Source organism: Trachypithecus francoisi, unplaced genomic scaffold (assembly GCF_009764315.1).
Source record: "Trachypithecus francoisi isolate TF-2019V2 unplaced genomic scaffold, Tfra_2.0 Lachesis_group11, whole genome shotgun sequence".
In the NCBI taxonomy this organism is placed as follows: Eukaryota; Metazoa; Chordata; class Mammalia; order Primates; family Cercopithecidae; genus Trachypithecus; species Trachypithecus francoisi.
Genome location: NW_022681456.1, coordinates 115468330 through 115488401, shown reverse-complemented (window position 1 = coordinate 115488401; position 20072 = coordinate 115468330). Strand labels below are relative to the sequence as shown.

At 42.2% G+C, this 20072-nt stretch overlaps 1 protein-coding gene across 1 annotated transcript in view; it reads left to right on the top strand.

The window, feature by feature from the left end:
- DERA (deoxyribose-phosphate aldolase) overlaps positions 1–20072 on the top strand; it is a 129119-nt gene that overhangs the window by 57190 nt on the left and 51857 nt on the right. Inside the window, exon 6 of the mRNA XM_033222755.1 lies at positions 6448–6576. Within this exon, the coding sequence (XP_033078646.1) occupies positions 6448–6576 (129 nt within the window). The remainder of the gene's footprint in view (positions 1–6447; positions 6577–20072) is intronic.

Here is a 20072-nt window from a genome sequence, read left to right as displayed (position 1 = left end):
ACTGGCTCCTCTGTCCTTTTTATGTTCCCATCATTCTTTAGGAACTTCCTTGCTTTCTTGTAATAGATGTTTCAGGTATATCTTTGACGTTGTCTGCTCCAGCTTTGGAATCAGTCATTTCTCCGAGGAGCTCTTCCTCCTTTTATTGATTAATTGTATTTAGAAACCAAGATTTGGCTGCTAGGTATAACTCATTGCTATTGGGATGTTATTTTTCTAGGCCCTCTTATCAGACAGATCTAGTAAATACATGAACGTACACATATACACAGCACACACATAGAAACACACATTCATGTATATTTGTTTATCTGTATGTCAGTCTATAAATCTGTCTTAGAACTTACAGCTTCACACTGATAACCTCTATTACACTCCAGCATTGCATGGTTTATTCTTACTTTCCCCTTCCATATTTATACCCCTTCTTCTTGTCAGTGAGAAATCTTGCTCCCATTATCCATTATCTTCAGTATATTCATCTTTGTGATCAATATTTACCTAGTTGATCAATTGCTTTGTGTTTGACAATCTCCAGAGCCTATGGGTTGTCTTCCTGGCTCTACTTACCAAGTCCTCCCCAACCCCTAGAATTTTCAGTCCTCCCTGGTAAGGACTTTCACTTTCCCCAGAGCTGACTGCAGGTCCCCCTCACCTTGCCTCCACTCTGATGTGGCAACATGCAGGCTAAGAATTTCTCTAGGCCCCAGTGACACGGGGGCTAGGTTTCTCTTCACCTTCTTGGCAGTGTGTGACTGAGAAAATCCCTGCTCCCTCTTGTCTGTGGTTGAGAGCTCCCAAAGACAGAGTTCAGAATCATCTTTCTAAATCAACAAGAAGCTCTTTCATTTTAGTTGTAACAGCTTAAACTTTTAGAGTAAGTCAATGTTTACCATCATTTTACATGTGCTTATTATTAAAGGTGGATCTGAAGGAAAAATGATTATCTTCCTAACCATTTTAATACTTTTATATTGGCAGAATTTGAGAAGGGTTTGAGCTGTAAAAGTAAAGCTCTGCTATCTAATCTTGAGGAGAAAAATGAAGCTTGGAGAGGTTCAGTAACTTTCCCAAGTAACACCACTAATCAGCGGCCAAGCAAGGACTGAAAAGTACTGATTCAAAAATGCGAACTCTACTGTAGCACCATACTCTTGTTTTCTTCCCATCCAGGGGAGCTAAAAGAACAATTTATAGATCTTTTTTTTTTTTTTTTTTGAGATGGAGTCTTGCTCTGTCGCCTAGGCTAGAGTGCAGTGGCCGGATCTCAGCTCACTGCAAACTCCGCCTCCTGGGTTTACGCCATTCTCCTGCCTCAGCCTCCCGAGTAGCTGGGACTACAGGCGCCTGCCACCTCGCCCGGCTAGTTTTTTTGTATTTTTTTTTTTAGTAGAGACGGGGTTTTACCGTGTTAGCCAGGATGGTCTCGATCTCCTGACCTTGTGATCCACCCGTCTCGTCCTCCCAAAGTGCTGGGATTACAGGCTTGAGCCACCGCGCCGGGCCTATAGATCATTTTTAGTGCATTATACAAAATTAAGTATCTTAGGTTTCTCAGTTACCTTGGAACTTTTCATTTTACGCAGCTTTTTTACCCTAGAAGAATGAAAACCAGGTCTTAGGATTATAATGCCCATCTGTCAAGTGAGTTGTTTGAACTAGAAGGCAGTTGACATCCCTTTAGGTTCTGAGTTTTGGCGACTCTGTGGCTCGAAGTACTGCATTGTATTTCCCTGAGAATATGTTGTAACTACAGTGAGTGTGCCTGTGCATGCATGTGTGTTATGTGTGCTGGAATAGAGGCAGAAAATTTTGAGGAAATACAGTTTTATTCCACGTATGAAGACATGACGACTCCTTTCTGTAAGATTTGGGGCAAGTCATTTGTCTCTCCATGTCTTACTTTTCTTTTTGAGATAGAGTTTCGCTCTTGTTGCCCAGGCTGGAGTGCAATTGTGCAATCTTGGCTCACTGCAACCTCTGTCTCCTGGATTCAAGCAATCCTCCTGCTTCAGCCTCTCTACTAACTGGGATTATAGGTGTCCACCACCACGTCCTGCTAATTTTTTGTACTTTTTTAGTAAAGAAGGGGTTTCACCAGGTTGGCCAGGCTGGTCTCGAACTCCTGACCTCAGGTGATCCACCTGCCTCGGTCTCCCAAAGTGCTGGGATTACAGGCGTGAGCTACTGTGCCTGGTCCACATCTTACTTTTCACATTGGAAACGTGAAGGTAACTGAACTATCTCACAAGGGGATGGTTAAATGTCGTGTGGAGAACACTGAGCATTTTTGAGGGAATAAGCTTTGAAAACGGGATTTCTTATCCTTTAGAGTAATTATTCCTCATGCAAAATTTTTTGGAAAGGGCGTCTGTTGAACTTATTACTTCACTTGTAATTTCCTCTGCGTGTGTGGTCTAGCAGCAATTATAATAACTCCACGCCCCACCATTGTCCTTTCCTGTGAACATAGGGGAAAACCTGCTCATTCATTTTTCCATTGTTTGGCTTATTTATATTGAAAGGAAAGTGCCAACTGAGTTTGTTAAAGGACATAATTTGAGATTGACTGGGTTACATTTCAGCCATCAAGCCACTTTGATTAGCATATGTCATTCATCTAGTTTCCAAGGTGTCTATCATGGTACTGTCAAAGTACTCAAAATGACCTAAACACTAATAATGCTTCTTTGTGGTTTCTATGGCTTGTGTTGGAGTGAAGTGGTCTATTTTTTCTTATATGTAAGATCGGCAAATTCTAGTTGTACTTTCATAAGTATTAGGACAGTGCTTGCTTTTTTGTTGTTGTTGTTCATTAGTTATTTTTGGGTTTTTGGAAGTGTATGAGAAAGAATGTGGGAAGCTGGTATTGAATGACTAAATGCCTACTAAATGCCTGGTTCTCTTCTAGCCACATGTATGATTTAATCATCACAAAAATATGTGAGCAAACCGAGCCTCCCTAAGTAATTAGGCTTAGAGAAATTGAATAATTCCTAAATGTTTACACAACTAGCACGTAGCAAAAACTGTCTTATGTCAAGAGTCTGCTATTCAATGTAGCATAGGTTCTTAGCTTAAAAACAAACTTGTTTGTGATATATAGTAAACTTTTTTCCCCAGACTTTTTTTTTAGGGGCCCAAAGAGGTTTTATGTTCTTTAAGGAACATAGATCATGGTGTCCTCAGCTTTTGTAAGTCCCTCTGTAATATGAGCCTAATAAGCACCGAGTAATAACAGTAGCACCATCACTGCTGCCACCAACAACTTTGAAAACAGGAACTGACATTCCTTGAGCGTGAACAATGTGCTGGATATTGTCCTTATCTATTCATGTATGTTAACCTGTTTGATGCTCAAAATAACTCCGTGAGGTGTGCATACTTCTATCATTCCCATTTTGTAAATGAACGTGGGACAGGTTTAGAGTTAAGTAACTTATCCAAATCAAACAATAAACTAGTAGTAGAGTTCGGGTGTGAATCCATATACTCAGGAGAACCCACATTATTGTCTACAATACCATACGTCTTCAGTAAATATTCATGAGTTGAAGATGAACAAAACCAATTCTGATTAAGTGAAGCTGAAAGGGGATTTATGATATTAGAAAGACATAAAGAAGCTCACTGAATAAGTAGGAAGCCTTGCTTGGAAGAAAAGCAGGACCATGAGAGAATAAGGAGCAGAGGACACAGTCAGACTGTGCCACAGGAAGAGCGTGGTCCCAGGGCCACTGCTGGTGCTGCTCCTGCTGGCCAGCACAGGTACCACACTGTTGGCTGGTGGCTGGCCCCTGGGACACTGGACTTTTGGATCTCTTACTATTGCTGATACCACACTAATGAAGAAAATATCTAACTATTCTTTCATCGTTGTCTCACTCTGTAAGATTCAAAGCCCTGGGTAGAAGCAATCACTTGATAGAGCCCAGGTCACATTTTAAAAAGACCAGATTTGGTATAACTTTTGATGTAATTGTTCTAGTATATTTTGGGCAGAATGGTAACAAAGAAATGACAACTTTCCACCTGTTGAACCTTTAAGATATTTTCTCAGTAAAACTTGACCCTATTATGTGGTAAAATAGGCCAGTAAAATGATTTTAGAAATTTGCAGTTAGAGAATGAGAAGGCATTGGTTGCATATTTGTAAATCCAGTTATGTTGTAAGTGACCACTTTCAGTTCATTCTGTTTGGATCATGGATTAAAGAGCATAACTTCCAAATGACTGAATCATAAAATACCTCTGGTTTTCCTGGTTAATTTTAACTATACTTCAAGAAATTCACTTGGCATCAGAAGGTAGCACTCTAGAAAAAGGATGATTTTTTTGGTTAACAAATATGGCTGTGATCAGTGTTTTAAGAATTTGTTTTACAGGCCAAAGTTCACTTTAACAACTGCTATAATAAAATACTTTCAAGCCTTGTCTGATGGCTCACTGATTGTAAGCAGTAATCCATACAACAGAACTTTGGTTACTGGAACTGGGTCAGGCCATGAAGTAAGAGTTGACTTTTATAACACAACACTTAGTGGAAATTCATTTTACTAGAATTCTGAACTTAATAATTAAACTTTTTGAGTGCTTATAACATGTCAGGCAGTATGCAAAGTACTTTGTATATCTCTCTCTTACTCCTAGTAACCCTGTAAAGTAAATATTATTGACGCTTTAAGGATGGAGCTGATGCTGAGAGAAATAACTTGCCTAAGGTCCCACAGGAAATGATGGAGTTGGGTTTTAAATCTGCATTTGTCTGACTCTAAAGCCAGCTTTTAATGACAACACTATTTTGTGGAAGAAAATCATTAATTAAATCACAAGTTAACTTGGATTAGTGTTCTTGGATTTTTAGATCAGATTTTCCTTGTCACTTGTTCTTAGAGAACAAGTTTCTTTTTTCAGATTCAATAACTCAAGAAATGTCATTCCATCCAATTCATTCTCTGAATTAAAAGAAGATATATATATTTTTGCTACATAGTCTATTACTATTTTTAACATTCTTACACAGGTTGTCACATTGAAGGCATAAGTAGGATGATTTTCTCCCAGGTTAGGTAGATGGGCAGGGTAAGGCAGGTGGTGTGGCATCTCGGATCAATCATCCCTAGTACTCACAACTGCGCGTTACTAAGGATCTGAGAAAATAGTTTGTTCTTTATTGAAGAACCTTCTGTGGGTACCATCTCTCAGTGGTAACAAACTTTCTAAACTTAACTGAGCATCTTGGAATAGAATATTTGCTTTCATTTCTCTTCATTTTTCACTTCTGAGCTTCAAGTTCGTGTTTTCTAGGACTGAGAAGGCAAGTTTTATTTGGCTGTTATAACTCCTGTGGTTTGAACTGAGTTTGCTGACTTGAGACTAATTTTTCATTTTTTTATGTATTTTAGTAAGCCTGTGAATTATAGAACTCTCATTTTAGCTTTAAGAAGTGCTTACCCCAACCCTTATTATGAATGTTTCCCTCCTGCTTGGTTTAGTCCATGTGCTTATAAAACTACTTCCTATGAAAGATTCTCAAATACAAAGGAAAGAAAAAGCCTTGGTCCTGACACCATGGCAGTAGCCTGAGTTCAAGAAATGAAAGTGGCCGACCTGATACAGGGTAAAAGCCAAAATCCACTGGTGTCATTGAAAGAAGACTTAAATAATTTTTTAAAGATTTAATACCCATGATTTTGGTCTAATTTGCTTACTAAAATCCTGTTACCTTTCATATGAAATGTTACCTTGAATATGAAATATGCAAAAAATCTGGGCACAATGTAGAACCCTCCAAAGCCAGATGTGGTCCTGGGGTCATGGGCTCAGGGGTTAATAGATTCAAGGCAGCATCTCTGAGCCTCCCTACAGATGGCTTTGTGCACATGCATCCAACACTACCTGGCCAGGCTCAACACTTTTTAGTCAGATATATAAACATACTCTGGCAGGCAGTGGGGCAAGCTGCTGTGTCTTTATTGTCATGAACGTAACTCTCGAGAAAGGTGTGCTTTGTATTTCAGCCAAAGAACCTATTACTTGTGAATGGAAGAGTTAATAAGAACCTGATTTGTTTTATTACTTTTCAGAGGGGTATACCACTGTATGTATAGTAGCTACATTTGTTTTTTGTTGGAAGCAACCATCATATGGACAAGACAGAAATTATTTATAATTTGCATGTCATTATGATATTTAAAAAGCTCTATGTCTCTGGACCTCAGGCCAGGGCTTAGAAACGGTTTCATGGTAGCAAACCAAACTTTGCTTGTAACAGGATGTGAACTGCAACAGAATGCTCCAGGCAATGTTAAATTGGGGTGATTTTTAGAAAGTGACAAATGTTTTATGTTTCCTAAATGTGAAATGGGTTCTACCAGCTCTAAATGGCTGCCAAGTTATGTTATCACTTGCCTGCTTTGTAACTGCCTCAATTATTTTCTTTCCCAGCCCTGTATGATGAGATTCGTCAGTTTCGCAAGGCCTGTGGGGAGGCTCATCTGAAAACTATATTAGCAACAGGAGAGCTTGGATCTCTTACTAATGTCTATAAAGCCAGTATGATAGCAATGATGGCAGGTAAGTGTTTTGTATTCAAATGATGTTTTCTATTGAATTGATGTTTTTAGGAGAAATTTAAGTAAGTGAAAGCATTTAGCTATTATTAAACATGCTAACCACTTGGAATTTTTTTATGGGAGGAATCAGATATTTTGTAAAAACACGTCCAGTGTGAAGTGGTCAAAAACTCCTGGCTGTCTTCCACATTTTTTTTTTTTTTGGTGGCATTTCATTGCTGCACTATGCTTACAAGGCAGTAGATGGCTCTCTTGTTAGTGAATTGCCTTCTGTTTTATTCTTTGATTATTCACTCATCAACATATGTTAGACAGGAATTTCTTTAACTCTGACTTACTCGTCTCTGAATTTAAGCTTTTCATTTATCTCAGAGATATGTATCCATACTATCTGAGACAACCTCTGCCTTTGTTTGTGTTAATGTTTTAAAATTTAGTGCAATATCATTGATTTTTATACTTTCAAATATGAGTTGACTTATTCTTTATCTCTGTGAACAGCAGGTCTATCCATTTAGACATCCACGCTTGCAGCCTAGGAGTCATGCTTGGTTCTTCCTTTTTCTCACCTCACATAAGTCAGTGAATAAGCCTTGAAAGTTCTCTCTAGACCTCTTTGCTGTGTTTGACACATCTTCCCTCCATTCTAAGTGCTGCTCTCTTAGGCCACCATCCTCCTCCACAGGGATTACTTCAGCTGTTCCCCTGTCTTCTTGACTTTTGTTCCCCTCCAATCTGTTCTCCACACTGTCGCCACAATTTTTTTTAATGCTAATTTTATTATGGTACTGCTTGCTTAAAATTCCTTCAGTTGTTTCCCTTCCTCTTCGTGGTAAAGTGTACATTCGTAGATTCTTATTTTAAAAAGGTCTTTACTAAGACCCTGGCTGTGCCATCTGCAGAGAACTGCAAGTAATTCTACATGGCTGGAGAACACCATGTTGTTACTTGCAGTTCTCTGCAGATGGTGCCATCCCTTTTGAGTCTTTGTACGTTCTGTGTCTGCCTCCTGCCCGGAATGCCTTTTGCCCAAATAACTCAACATCTTTGGGTTCTGCACAGGTACCACCTTTTTCAGGAATTATTTCCCCTGATACTGCTTCTCCCCCTACTGTTTGGCTCATTATCTCCTCTGTGTGTCCACACAGCATTCAATTAAAAGCCCTGTCATATAACTCATCACATGACATTGTGATTGAGTGTTGAATTTCTAGGTGTCCTTCTAGGAGCCCTATATTTGGAGGAAGATACCTGGTTTCTCTGGTCTTGAATCTGGGCCAGCCATACTCTTAGGTACTTCTCGAGTGCTCTGTCAGGCCTAGCAGATCATTCTTTGGAACTCTACTGAAAATCAGCCTACTAGTCATCAGTGGTGGTGTTGGTCTGGTCACAGCTGCTATGTCTAGAAAATATCTGCACTTGTCGTCTGAGAGCAAAATCTCAGAAAAACCTAAGGATGAGAAGGGATGGAACACTTTGAACAGTTGTGATGCTGGCATTTCAAAGATTCATAGTAGAAGACTCACTGTACCTCTTAGGAACATGGGAAAAGCCCCTTGGAGGCTACTTGGTGTGCAGGTAACCTCCCTTTTATGCTCCTCGCCAGCACAAGTGATTGTTAGCCCGGGTAACAAAGTAAAAGTTTGGAGACGAATAACAGCAGCCACTTATAGTACATGCTTTGTGGTAGCCACACTGTTGGTTGTACTCATGAAGCTGAGATACTCCTCAGGGTCACATCGGAGCCAATCTTGTGATATCTGTTACCCTAGCTGTTATCCTGGTCACAATGAAAGTGTATTCATTCTGGAGGTCAGCCAACCCTGTCCTACCCACAGCACCCACTACTCATATGTGTCCGGAATTTATTCCCTCCAGTGGGTTCTTGGTCTCGCTGACTTCAAGAATGAAGTCGCGGACCCTCGTGGTGAGTGTTACAGCTCTTAAAGATGGTGTGTCCAGAGTTTGTTCCTTCAGATGTTCAGGTGTGTCTGGCGTTTCTTCCTTCTGGTGGGTTTGTGGTCTCGCTGACTTCAGGAGTGAAGCTGCAGACCTTTGCAGTGAACGTTACAGCTCTTAAAGTTGGTGCATCTGGAGTTGTTTGTTCCTCGCAATGGGTTCGTGGTCTCTCTGACTTCAGGAATGAAGCCACAGACCTTCGCAGTGAGTGTTACAGCTCGTAAAGTTGGCACGTCCAGAGTTGTTTTTTCCTCCTGGTGGGTTCGTGGTCTTGCTGACTTTAGGAATGAAGCCGCAGACCCTCACGGTGAGTGTTACAGCTCATAAAGCTAGTGCAGACGCAAAGAGTGAGCAGCAGCAAGATTTATTGCGAAGAGCAAAAGAACAGAGCTTCCATAGTGTGTAAGGGGACCCAAGCAGGTTGCCGCTGCTGGCTGGAGTGCCCAGCTTTTGTTCCCTTATTTGTCCCCGCCCATGTCCTACTGATTGGTGTGTTTTTACAGAGTGCTGATTGGTGCATTTACAGTCCTTTAGCTAGACACAGAGCACTGATTTGTGCATTTACAATCCTTTAGCTAGACAGAAATGTTCTCCAAGTCCCCACTCGACCCAGGAAGTCCGGCTGGCTTCACCTCTCCCCCTCTAAACAGGATACCCCAACTGCTGTTGGGAATTGGGCGATGACCTCTCTAGCTACTTCCTGCTGGATGGGGGCGAAGAAGGGGCCCTGAAATTGTAGTGTCCTCCAGAGAACTCTTTAGGCCAGTGAAAGGGCCAGCGGGTCAGTCTAGGGGTCCTTGGTAGAAGTTGTTAGTTGAGCTCATTTGGGGTTCCATTTGTAAGACTGTGGTTTGATGGCCTTGATTCTCGAGGAAACAAATTTGACAAGGAGGTTAAAAATAAAGGACCCAAAGGTGTGTAATAGCAAGATGGCTGTCACAGGACCTAGAAAGGGGAGAAGTCATGTCGCCCAACTCCAGAGGTTGGTATAAGAGTTTGAAAGGCGTTGTCTGATTTCAGAAGCCCTTTCCTATAAATGTCAGGTGGTATCTCGTACTATCCCTGACTGGTTAGTGTAAAAACAACACTCTTCCCCTAAGAAGGTGCAGAATCCTCCTTTCTCAGCAGTGAAGAGGTCTAGGCCTTGGCGATTTTGGAGAGTCACTGCTGCCAAAGAGTCTATTTGGGATTGTAGAGTAAGGATAGATTTTGTTATTTCTTGCAAACTGTCTGAGGAATCCTTTGAGAGTGTGTGGTAGTAGGATAATACATGTTACACTGTTAACTTTTAGCAAACTTTACTTTACTTGAAAACCTTGTAAGTTTGGGATTTTAAGTTTTCTTTGCTATTAATGAAACCTCGTTCAGTTCATATTAACTTAGAATTGGTATAGATGACTCTTTCCTGATTCTGTAAGTACTTTAAGATTTGACTGAGTGCAAACAACTTGCAGGTTTGAGCAGACCAGTTATTAGGCAATTTTTCTAACTCTGCTTCTACAAGAGTTTCCTTATCACTTACTGAATACCCACTGTGTCTTTTTCCCTTAATTGCCTGGGAAGAACCATCTATTGTCCTGTCCTGAAGGGAGTTCCTCCTAGATCTGGTCGGACCTTTGTATGGTAATTAATTATGATTTAGATCCCGTGTTAGGAAACCTGCTGGGTTAAGGATTTTTGATAGGAAGGCTATGGGTTGTCAGTGGCCTCAGTGCTTTTGGGCTACACTCTTGTTTACACTGACAACAAGGTGATATTGGAGTATTATAGGGTTACAGAGAAGACCTTCAATGATCAATTATAGGTTTTAAATTTACCCTGGCTTTTAAAGGAATAGGGTACACTGTTTTTTCTTTACCACTTCTATCTCTCTCTTTCTCTGTCTCTGATTTCTTCTTTGTCTGTCTCTCTCTTTCTCTCTGACTCCCTCTTTGTCTCTTCCTGTCTTTCCTTCTTTGACTTTCTGTCTCTTTGTCTCTTCCTCTGTCTCTCTTTGATTCTTTGTCTGTCTCTTCCTCTGTCTCCTTCTCTTTGTCTCTCTGTTTCTTCCTCTCTCTCTTTCCTTCTGTCTTTGACTTTGTCTCTCTCTTTCTCTGTCTGTCTGTCTGTCTTTCCTCTCTGCTGGTTTTGGCAGTGTAAGACTGCCACCTCCTTGAGTTTTTGCACTGTGTGCAATAACTCCATGGTTTCCTTGTGGTATTTAATGGGGGTTCCCCCCAGAGGGTAGGAACTCTCTTTCTTTCCATATTGCAACATGGGCATGTAGGATTAGATAAACATACTTGCTATCTGTATACACATTTATTATTCTTCCCTTTCCCAGTTCTAATGCTCGGGTAAGTGCCACTAGTTCTGCTAACTGGGCGCTGGTCCCTGAGGGAAGAGGCTTACTTTCAAGTACTGTTACTATGGCATAACCTGCTCTTCGTATACCATTCTCCACAAATGAACTTCCATCGGTATATACGTTAAGGCCAGGATTAACTAAGGGGACTTCTAAGAGATCCTCTCGGGTGGCATAAGTCTGGACTATAATTTGTTGGCAGTCATGCTCTATTGGTTCCCCATCCTCTGGGAGAAAAGTGACAGGGTTGAGGGCCACACAAGTACGTATTTGAAGCACTGGTCTCTCAAGGAGTAGCACCTGGTGTCTAAGCAGGTGGTAGTCTGAGAGCCATAGACTTCCTTTGGCACCTAGTGTGCCATTTACATCATGAGTAGTCCAGACAGTGAGGTCCTTTCCTTGTATTATTTTGATAGCCTCTGACACTAAAGACAGCCACCCCCGCAACTACCCATAAACAGTGAGGCCAGCCTTTTCTACTATATGAGTTTCCTTACTTAGTAGCCACTGGTTATGGGGTTGTCCCACGAGTCTGAGTAAGGTCACCAAGAGCTATTCCTGCTCTCTGTGTGATGTATAAAGAGAAGTTTTGTCCCATGGGAAGACTTAAGGCTGGAGCTTGAATTTGTTCCTTCCAGTGCCTAGACTTCAGCGTTGATTCCCTTCTCAAGCAGGGGACAACAAATGGGTAACTTGTTCCCCATATTCATGTAGATAATAGCTCCAGCCTTGGCTAATATATCCCTCCCTAATAAGGGTGTGGGACTTTCAGGCATAACAAGAAAGGCATGTGAAAAGAGAATAGTCTCCCAATTACACCTGAGGAGGTGGGAGAAATACCTGGTATAGGCTGTCCCAGGATTCCTCGGTTGTTAACGGACCTTGAGGACAGTTGTCTGGGACAGGAGATTAACACTGAGAAGGCCATGCCAGTGTCCAGGAGGAAGTCAATTTCCTGGCCCTCAATGGTTAAACGTACCCAGGGCTCAGTGAGGGTGAGGACATGAGCTGGTGCTTGCCCCGGGCACCCTCAGTCCTGTTGTTGGATTATCTGGTTGTGGGCTTCTGGCCCAGAGAACCTTTGTCCTCTGAGGCAGTGCACCTTCCAGTGATTGCCTCGGCATAGTGGACATGGGCGAGGGGGCAACTTCTCATTGGACAATATTTTTTAAAGTGTCCTTGCAAACCACACTGATAACAAGCCCCACCAGGTGATTGGACTGCTCCATTTTCTGTCCTCTTTGAACCACGAAGGTTTGTATCTCTGAGGGCCATGAGTAAGGCTGCGGTCTTTCTCTGATCTTACTTTTCCTTTTTGACCTGTTCCTCTTGGTCCCTATTATAGAACACTGAGGTTGCCAGGTTTAATAATGCCTCCAGATTTTGTTCAGGCCCAGGGCTCGCTTTTGGAGCTTTCTTCTGATATCTGCGGCTGATTGGGTAATACACTTATCTTTTAGAATCAATTGACCATTGAATGAGTTGGGTGACAGGGGCGTATATTTTCTTAAGGCCTTCCATAGCTGCTCGAGGAAGGCAGAAGGATTTTCTTCTGTTCTCTTAGTTATGGTGGACATCACTGAATAATTAATGGACTTTTTCCTAATTCTCCTTAGTCCTTGTAGAACACAGGTCAGCAGATATTTACGACTCCAGTCCCGGTGATCTGAGTCTAGATCCCAGTGGGGATCCGTACTGGGGACGGCTTGCTGAACAGTAGGGAATTTGTCCCTTTCTTCGGCCGTCATTCTATCATTTACTTGACTAAGTAATATCATTTACTTGACTAAGTAAATACCAGGTATCTCCAAACTCTCGGGCTGCAGCTAAAGCCGCATTCTTTTCATTAAAGGCCAGGGTTTGATCTAACAATAGCATGACATATCTCCATATGAGATTGAATGTTTGCCCTAGACCCTGTAGGACGTCTGTGTACCTATCAGGATCATCTGAAAACTTCCCCAGGTCTGCTTTGATCTGCTTTAAATCAGAGAGGGAAAAGGGGACATGGACCTGCTTTGGGTCAAATTCCCCTCCCCCTACAGCTTGAAAGGGACATAACCAATAGCCTGGGGGTTCTTCTGGTCCCTTGGAGATTTCTTTGCTTGTTTCCTTCTGGGCAGGGGATATTAGAGGAGGCTTATCATTAATAGGAAGGGGAGCTATAGGGAGGCTAGGATATGGGGGTAAGTTGCGAGGTCCTCCTGTGAGCTGTAAATTGCAAGCTTTGCATAGTTGTGTATTCTCCTTCAATGAAAAGAAAGCCTGGACATAAGGTATTTCACTCCATTTGTCTTCCCTCTTACAGAAAAGGTCAATCTGCAGGATAATATCTAGTTTATACTTCCTTCAGGTGGCCGTTTTTCCCCATCAGAGAGAGAATATTGGGGCCAGGCCATAGTGCAGAAAAAATGAGCCACCTCTTTTTCAGGGTTTGTGGATCAAGTTGGTCCCAGTGACTTAGCATGTATTTCAAGGTTGAGCCTGTTGATGCCTGAGTGTTTCCCATCTGAAAGACAAAACTGCCCATGGTTTTGGATTGTTTGGTTCCCCCCCGCCCAAGAACCTGCAACGGTCCCTGGACCCTGCTGATTGGAATAGTTGTGCTCACTGATGCAGCAGCAGAAACACTAGTTTTCCTCCTAGACCACAAGGAGGACCGAGAAAGGTTGGATTTAGTGGCCCTTATCGATGCATTCTCGAAAACCTGCACCCTTGCCTGTCCTCCTAGACCAAGAAGAGGAATGAGGAAACTCGGATTTAGTGTGCCTTACTGATGCATTCTCGAAAATCTGTTAGAGTCCTAAGTGTTCTCCTGTTAGTATTGGGACTTTACTCCTGTCCTATAAAGATGTTATGCCCCAAAAATGAAGTGGAAGTCCATACCCTGATGGAGGGAAGGGATCTCCAGGGTTGGAAGAGTGATGCCTTTTGTCCTTACTTATATGATAGGAAAGATACCATTTCTGAAGCTCCCCATATCCTAGCCTCAGGAATAGCTTTTGTTAGGCCTGCTAGTCTGCGGAGGGATCCTGAAATTCTTGCTAAGATAGTCCCCCCAACCCCGACAGGGCTTTGGGCAAAAGTTATGTCTTTCTGATTGGTGAGCCTGGGTGCCTAAAGAAGGGAACAGAGTCCTGAAGTTTATACTAGAAATCATTCTTATAGGAGAAACTAGAAAAGCACCAGAAACAGGGAGTGGTTTTTAGAAGCGGGACTAGCCTGGGAGAAGAGAGGCGAGAGGAAGTTTCTTTGGCAGGCATGAGGACCCAGGAGGCAAGGGTCACGATAGATAGGATAGATGGGCAAGTCTCGCTTGGGTGACATGACTTTGAGAGTTCTGCTCATGACTGCAAGGTCAACCAACTTGTTGTCAGGACCCCGGGGCTGAATGACTTTCCTCTCTGTCAACCCTCGGCTCAGTCCAGAAGTACAGGAAAAGCGGAAGCTGGTTCCAGGCGAACCAACGCTCCCGACTCCAAAGAATCGGGGGTCCTTAGTTAGAGAGCCCTTTTCCAGAAAGCCTGCCACCCGTGTCTTTAGTCCAGCGGCTGTGCTAGTCACTTTTAACTGGCCGACACGTGCCCAATATTTAGCCTCCAAATTCTAAGGAAAAATGGGACAGAATATCAAGTAAAAGGGGTCCGACAGTACTCACCCCTTGGTGATTGTCCCTTCATGGTCGCCAAAATGTGTCTGGAATTTATTCCCTCCAGTGGGTTCGTGGTCTCGCTGACTTCAGGAATGAATCCGCAGACCCTCACAGTGAGTGTTACAACTCTTAAAGTTGGCGCGTCCGGAGTTGTTTGTTCCTCCCAGTGGGCTCGTGGTCTCATGACTTCAGGAATGAAGCCATAGACCCTCGCGGTGAGTGTTACAGCTCATAAAGGTATTGTGGACCCAAAGAGTGAGCAGCAGCAAGATTTATTACGAAGAGCAAAAGAAGAAAGCTTCCACAGCATGGGAGGGGACCTGACCAGGTTGCTGCTGCTGGCTGGAGTGGCCAGTTTTTATTCCCTTATTTGTCCCCGCCCTTGTCCTTCTGATTGGTCCATTTTACAGAGTGATGATTGGTGCATTTTTACAGAGTGCTGATTGATGTGTTTACAAACCTTTAGCTAGACACAGAGCGCTGATTGGTGCGTTTTTACAGAGTGCTGATTGGTGCGTTTACAGTCCTTTAGCTAGACACACAGTGCTGATTGGTGCGTTTTTACAGAGTGCTGATGGGTGCATTTACAATACTTTAGCCAGACACAGAGCGCTGATTGGTGCATTTACAATCCTTTAGCTAAACAGAAACGTTTTCCCAAGTTCCCACTTGACCCAGGAAGTCCAGGTGGCTTCACTTCTCATGATATGAATGTGGTATTAGGTCATCGTGCTTTGGAAGCTCTGTCCCACCCTCCACCCATCCTCTTCACAGAAAACAATGTCCCTTTATTTTTTCCTTGTGCTTGTTTCTCTGTTCATGTTGTTTATCCACTTCATTTCTTCATTTCAGCAGTGTTTATTGAGCACTTACTGTGAGTAATAAAACTGTATTCGTGGTGTGCTTTACCAGGTACATTGAAATAATATTCCTTAGTCCTCACATCAGTCCTAGAGTGGAAGAAATCTAAGATTGTGTGACTTGCTTAAGGTCGCAAAGCTAATAAATAAACTATATCACTATTTCAGCACCTGGGTCTTCTGGCTCCAGGTTTATTGCTGTTTCAATTGTAACACAGCTATTTCCCAAGGCACATGCTAGATTTTATCATGAATGAAAGACACAATCTTTGTGAGGCATAATACATGAAAGCATGTAGCATACTTCCTGGCCTGTAGTTTATACTTCCTACTCTGTTAAGAAGGTATATAATAGAATTGAAGTATTCTTTGACAAACTTTAAAAATTTTCAAGTATTTTTTATATTCTTGTCCCAATTTTATATGTAACCTGCACAAAATAATCCCCCAAAAAGTAATTTAAAAATTTCTGACTAAATTCAGTATTCTACTTCTGTGGTGTTGTAAAATAAGTTTTTTGTTTTTTGAAATCAATTTCATTGAGGCAGATTTGCATTAAGTAAAATTCAGGTGTTCTGTAGACAGTGTGATGCGTTTGGCAGTTTGCAAACACCTGTAACCGCTACTTCCTTCAAGACACAGAACATTTCCATCCTCCTAGAAATATCCTTTGTGTCCCTTTATAGTCATCTCCACTCAGCTCACCTGACGTCCCTGCTGCAAGCACGTTTCTACTTTTATCACCATGCTTAGCTTTGCCAGTATTAGAACATTATCTAATCACATAGTGTGAACTCTTGTGTGCTTCATTTTTGGTTGTTTTTGCCCTCACTAAAAATAATAGATGGGAGATCTTAAGGAGTTTGCCTAGAAGTATTTCATTGTGTAAGTATACTGAGTTGCTAAAATTATTGGCATAATATTGTTTATAATATGTTCTTCTATTCTCATATCTGTGGGATCTGTAGTCATATCTCTTTCTTTATTCCTGATATTGGTCATTTTTGTTTCCTTTCCTGTTGTTATTTTTGTTTTCTTTCTTTCCCCTCTGCTTGTTCATGCTAGGGCTTTGCCAATTAATCTTTTTGAAGGGCCAATTTTTTTTTTGTTGGTTTTTTTCATTACTTTTCAGTTAAAGGTATTTTCTAATTTCCCTTGTGATATCTTTTGTTATTTAGAGTGTTATTTACAATGAGATATTGACTTTTCAAGTATTTTGTGCTTTTATGGATATCCTATTGTTGCTTTATAATTTAAGATTCTGTTATCCTCAGAGAGTATCCATTGTAAGAATCTTTTGTCTTTTGGAATTAACAGTTAATTTGTAGCTCATTTTATGGTTATATTTAGTTATATGCTTCAAGTGCACTTAAAAGAATGTGTATTTCAGATATTAGAGCAAATGTCAGATCAAATTGGTTGATAATGTTTTTCAGATCTAGTTTTGTTTTCTTTTTGGTCTACTGGTCTACTGGTTCTATTTATTACTGAGAGAGTATTAAAGTCTCCAGACATTATCATGGGTTTGTCTGGTTATCCCTTTTGCCTGTCAGTTTTTTCATCATGTATTTTGGAGCTCTCGTTATGTACATACACCTTTAGGATTATTATGTTTACCTGCTGAAGTAGCACATTTGTCATTATGAAATGTCCCTTTTTATCTCTGATACTAATCCTTGTCTGTGGGTCTACTAATGATATTCATCTGGCCACACCAGCTTTCTTGTGTTTAATACTTGCATGGTATATATTTTTTCCATCTTTTTATTTTCAACTCATCTGTGGCTATATATTTAAAATGTATCTCTTGTAGGCATTTCTTTTCTAATCTAGTGTGACAGTTTCTATTTTTTAGAGTGTTTTATTCATTGACATTTCATATAATTATTGATATGGTAGGAGTTAAGTCTGTCACCTTGCAAACTTTCTCCTATTTGTTTGAATCTATTTTTGTTTCCTCTTTTCTTACAACCTTTTGGATTCATTAGCTCTTTTGTAACATTTTGTATCTTATGTTGACTTTTTATCTAGAAACTTTGTACAAAATTTTTAAGTGGTTGCTCTAACAATGTGCATCCTTGATTTATCACAGTCTAATTAGAATGAATGTTTCACTATATATGTCACAAATGGAAGAACCTTACAACAGTTTAATTTACATCCTCATTGGTTCTTTGAGTTATTTTAGTATTCTTCTTTACTATATATCTTACAAACCTCTTATTACAATGATAATGACTTTTTTAACAGTCACTTGTCTTTTGAGGACATTAACAAAGAAAAAACTAAGATAAGCTGGTATTTCATGTTTTCGCTAAATGTATCCCTTCAGTCTTTATTTCTTCCTACAAATATGAGTTTCCATCTTGTATAATTCAGTCTGGGAAGCTTCCACGGGTATTTTTTGCAGTACAGGTCTGCTGGTGATGAGTTCTTTCTGTTTTTTTTTTTCATTTGAAAGTATCTTTATTTCACTCCCATGTTTTAAGGATAGTTTGCTGAATATAGAGTTCTGGGTTGAGCACTTTCTTATTTCGGCCTTTATAAATCATTCCATTTCTTGGCATCCCATTTCTTCTTATTGCCTTGTAGGTAACATCTTATCTTACTGTGGCTATGGTCAATCAATATTTTCCTTTTGTCTTTTTTTTTTTTCCCCCAGTAATTTGACCATGATCGACCTAAGCATGGTTTTGTTTGTATTTATCCTAAACTTTTCTGAGCTGCTTGGATTTGGAGGTTGATGTTTTCTATCAGTTTAGGACATTTTCAAAACCACATTTTTTTTTTTTTTTGAGACAGAGTCTGGCTCTGTCACCCAGATTGGAGTGTAATGGTGTGATCTCAACTCACTGCAACCTCAGCCTCCTGGGTTTAAGTGACTCTACTGCCTCAGCCTCCTGAGTAGCTGGGATTACAGGTGCACACTGCCACACCTAGCTAATTTTTGTATTTTAGTGGAGATAGGGTTTCACCATATTGGCCAGGCTGGCCTCAAACTCCTGAGCTCAGGTGATTTGCCCAACTTGGCCTCCCAAAGTGCTGGGATTATAGTTGTAACCCACTGTGCCCAGCCCAAAACCATATTTTTAAATGCATCTTCTACCCCATTCTATTGGTCTTTCCTTCTCTGACCCCAAGTACATGAGTGTTAGACTACTTGATATCCTATAGGTTACTGAGGTCCTGTTTGTTTTATTTTTAATCTTTTTTTGTCCTCTATTCTCCTGATTGGTTACATGGATCTTTATTCAAGTTCTTTTGTCACAGGATCTTTAGGGTGTTGCTTTGCTAGTCAGAAACCTCCGTGTGCTTCTGCTTGAGTTTTGCTCCTGGCTGCTGGGCTTGTTCTGCCCACTCGGCCTGGCAGGCTGTACTGGGCTCGCACTACTGGCCTGGATCCCACAGCTGCCAAGGGCAAGGCAGGCATGGAGTGGCAAGGGATGTGTGAGTGAGTGCACGCAAGGTCCGGCCACTGTGCACAGCCAGGTGCATCAGCTGCAGCAGGGCAAGCAGCTCCAGATGCAGGCTCCACGTGAGGCTGTGGCTGGACCGGATTTACCACAAGCAGCTTCCACCGCAGGCACCAGCATCTGGACAAGGGGAACATAATGGTGCCCAAAAACTTGGAGACACCAGGAACCACAGAGCCCCAAAGAGGGTGTTACAGCATGTCACAGGCCTAGCTGGGGGAGCCCTGAGGTCTGGGCTCCCAGAAGGGCTGCCGCTCCTTCTTCCTTCCCATTACCTGCAATGTGGTGAGTTGGGGACATGTTTCAGGCCTGTTTGTGTTACAGTTCTTTCAGTCCTGCCATTTGGTGGGTCCTGAGTTCTTGTCCTGTGTCCCGGAAGAATAAAGTATGTGGACAACTGGAGGGTGAGCAAGGCACAGAGGAGCTTCATTAAGCAACAGAACAGCTCTCAGGAGACCCAAAGCGAGTAGCTCCTTTCTGCAGGCAGGTCGTCCCAACAAGTGTCCAGCTCTCAGGGGAGAGGAAACCTGTAGTGGGTAGCTCCTTTTTGGAGGCAGATCGTCCCTGTGAGTGTCTGTGAGTCTGACTGAGTCTGAGGTTTTTATGTGCTCAGAATGAAGGAAGTGCATGCTAATTGGTCCATGAGCAGCCGTGGATGGGCCTGGAAAAAGCACCATCCGATTGCCTGAATGGTCATCAATGAAGTTCTCACTCCAGGCTGTGACCTTCACCCAGACCTGGCAGCCTGGCTCCCAGGCTTCAGGCCATCCCTGGCTTGAAGGTGGGGCTTCACCAGGGACCCATCCTTTCCTGCCTAGGAACCTGTCTGCCTCCTGCCACCATCATCATGTCGTCCATGGCACCCAGGCTGTTCACACTGAGGGGCGCCTGCAGGCCCGCACCAAGCTTCCGTCAGCCCCTCGGCCTTTCTCCTATGCTTGTTGTCACCCAAAGTCCGAAGGGGGACCAAGGTGGTGGGAGGCTGGCGTGTCAGCGCTGCCCTGAATGCTGCACACTCAGCCAGGTTGCGGCAGCACCCAGGCTGAGCCACAACTTTGCTCCACACTGGAGCAGGCGCCAGGAGCAGGGAGAGGCCAAGGAGTGGGACCAGGTACTTCTGAGCCTGCAGGGGTAGAGGGCTTGCCAGGCTCCTAAGAGCACAGGGATGCCTGGGTCTGGAGATGTGGCTGGGTGACTGCAGCTGTCCCT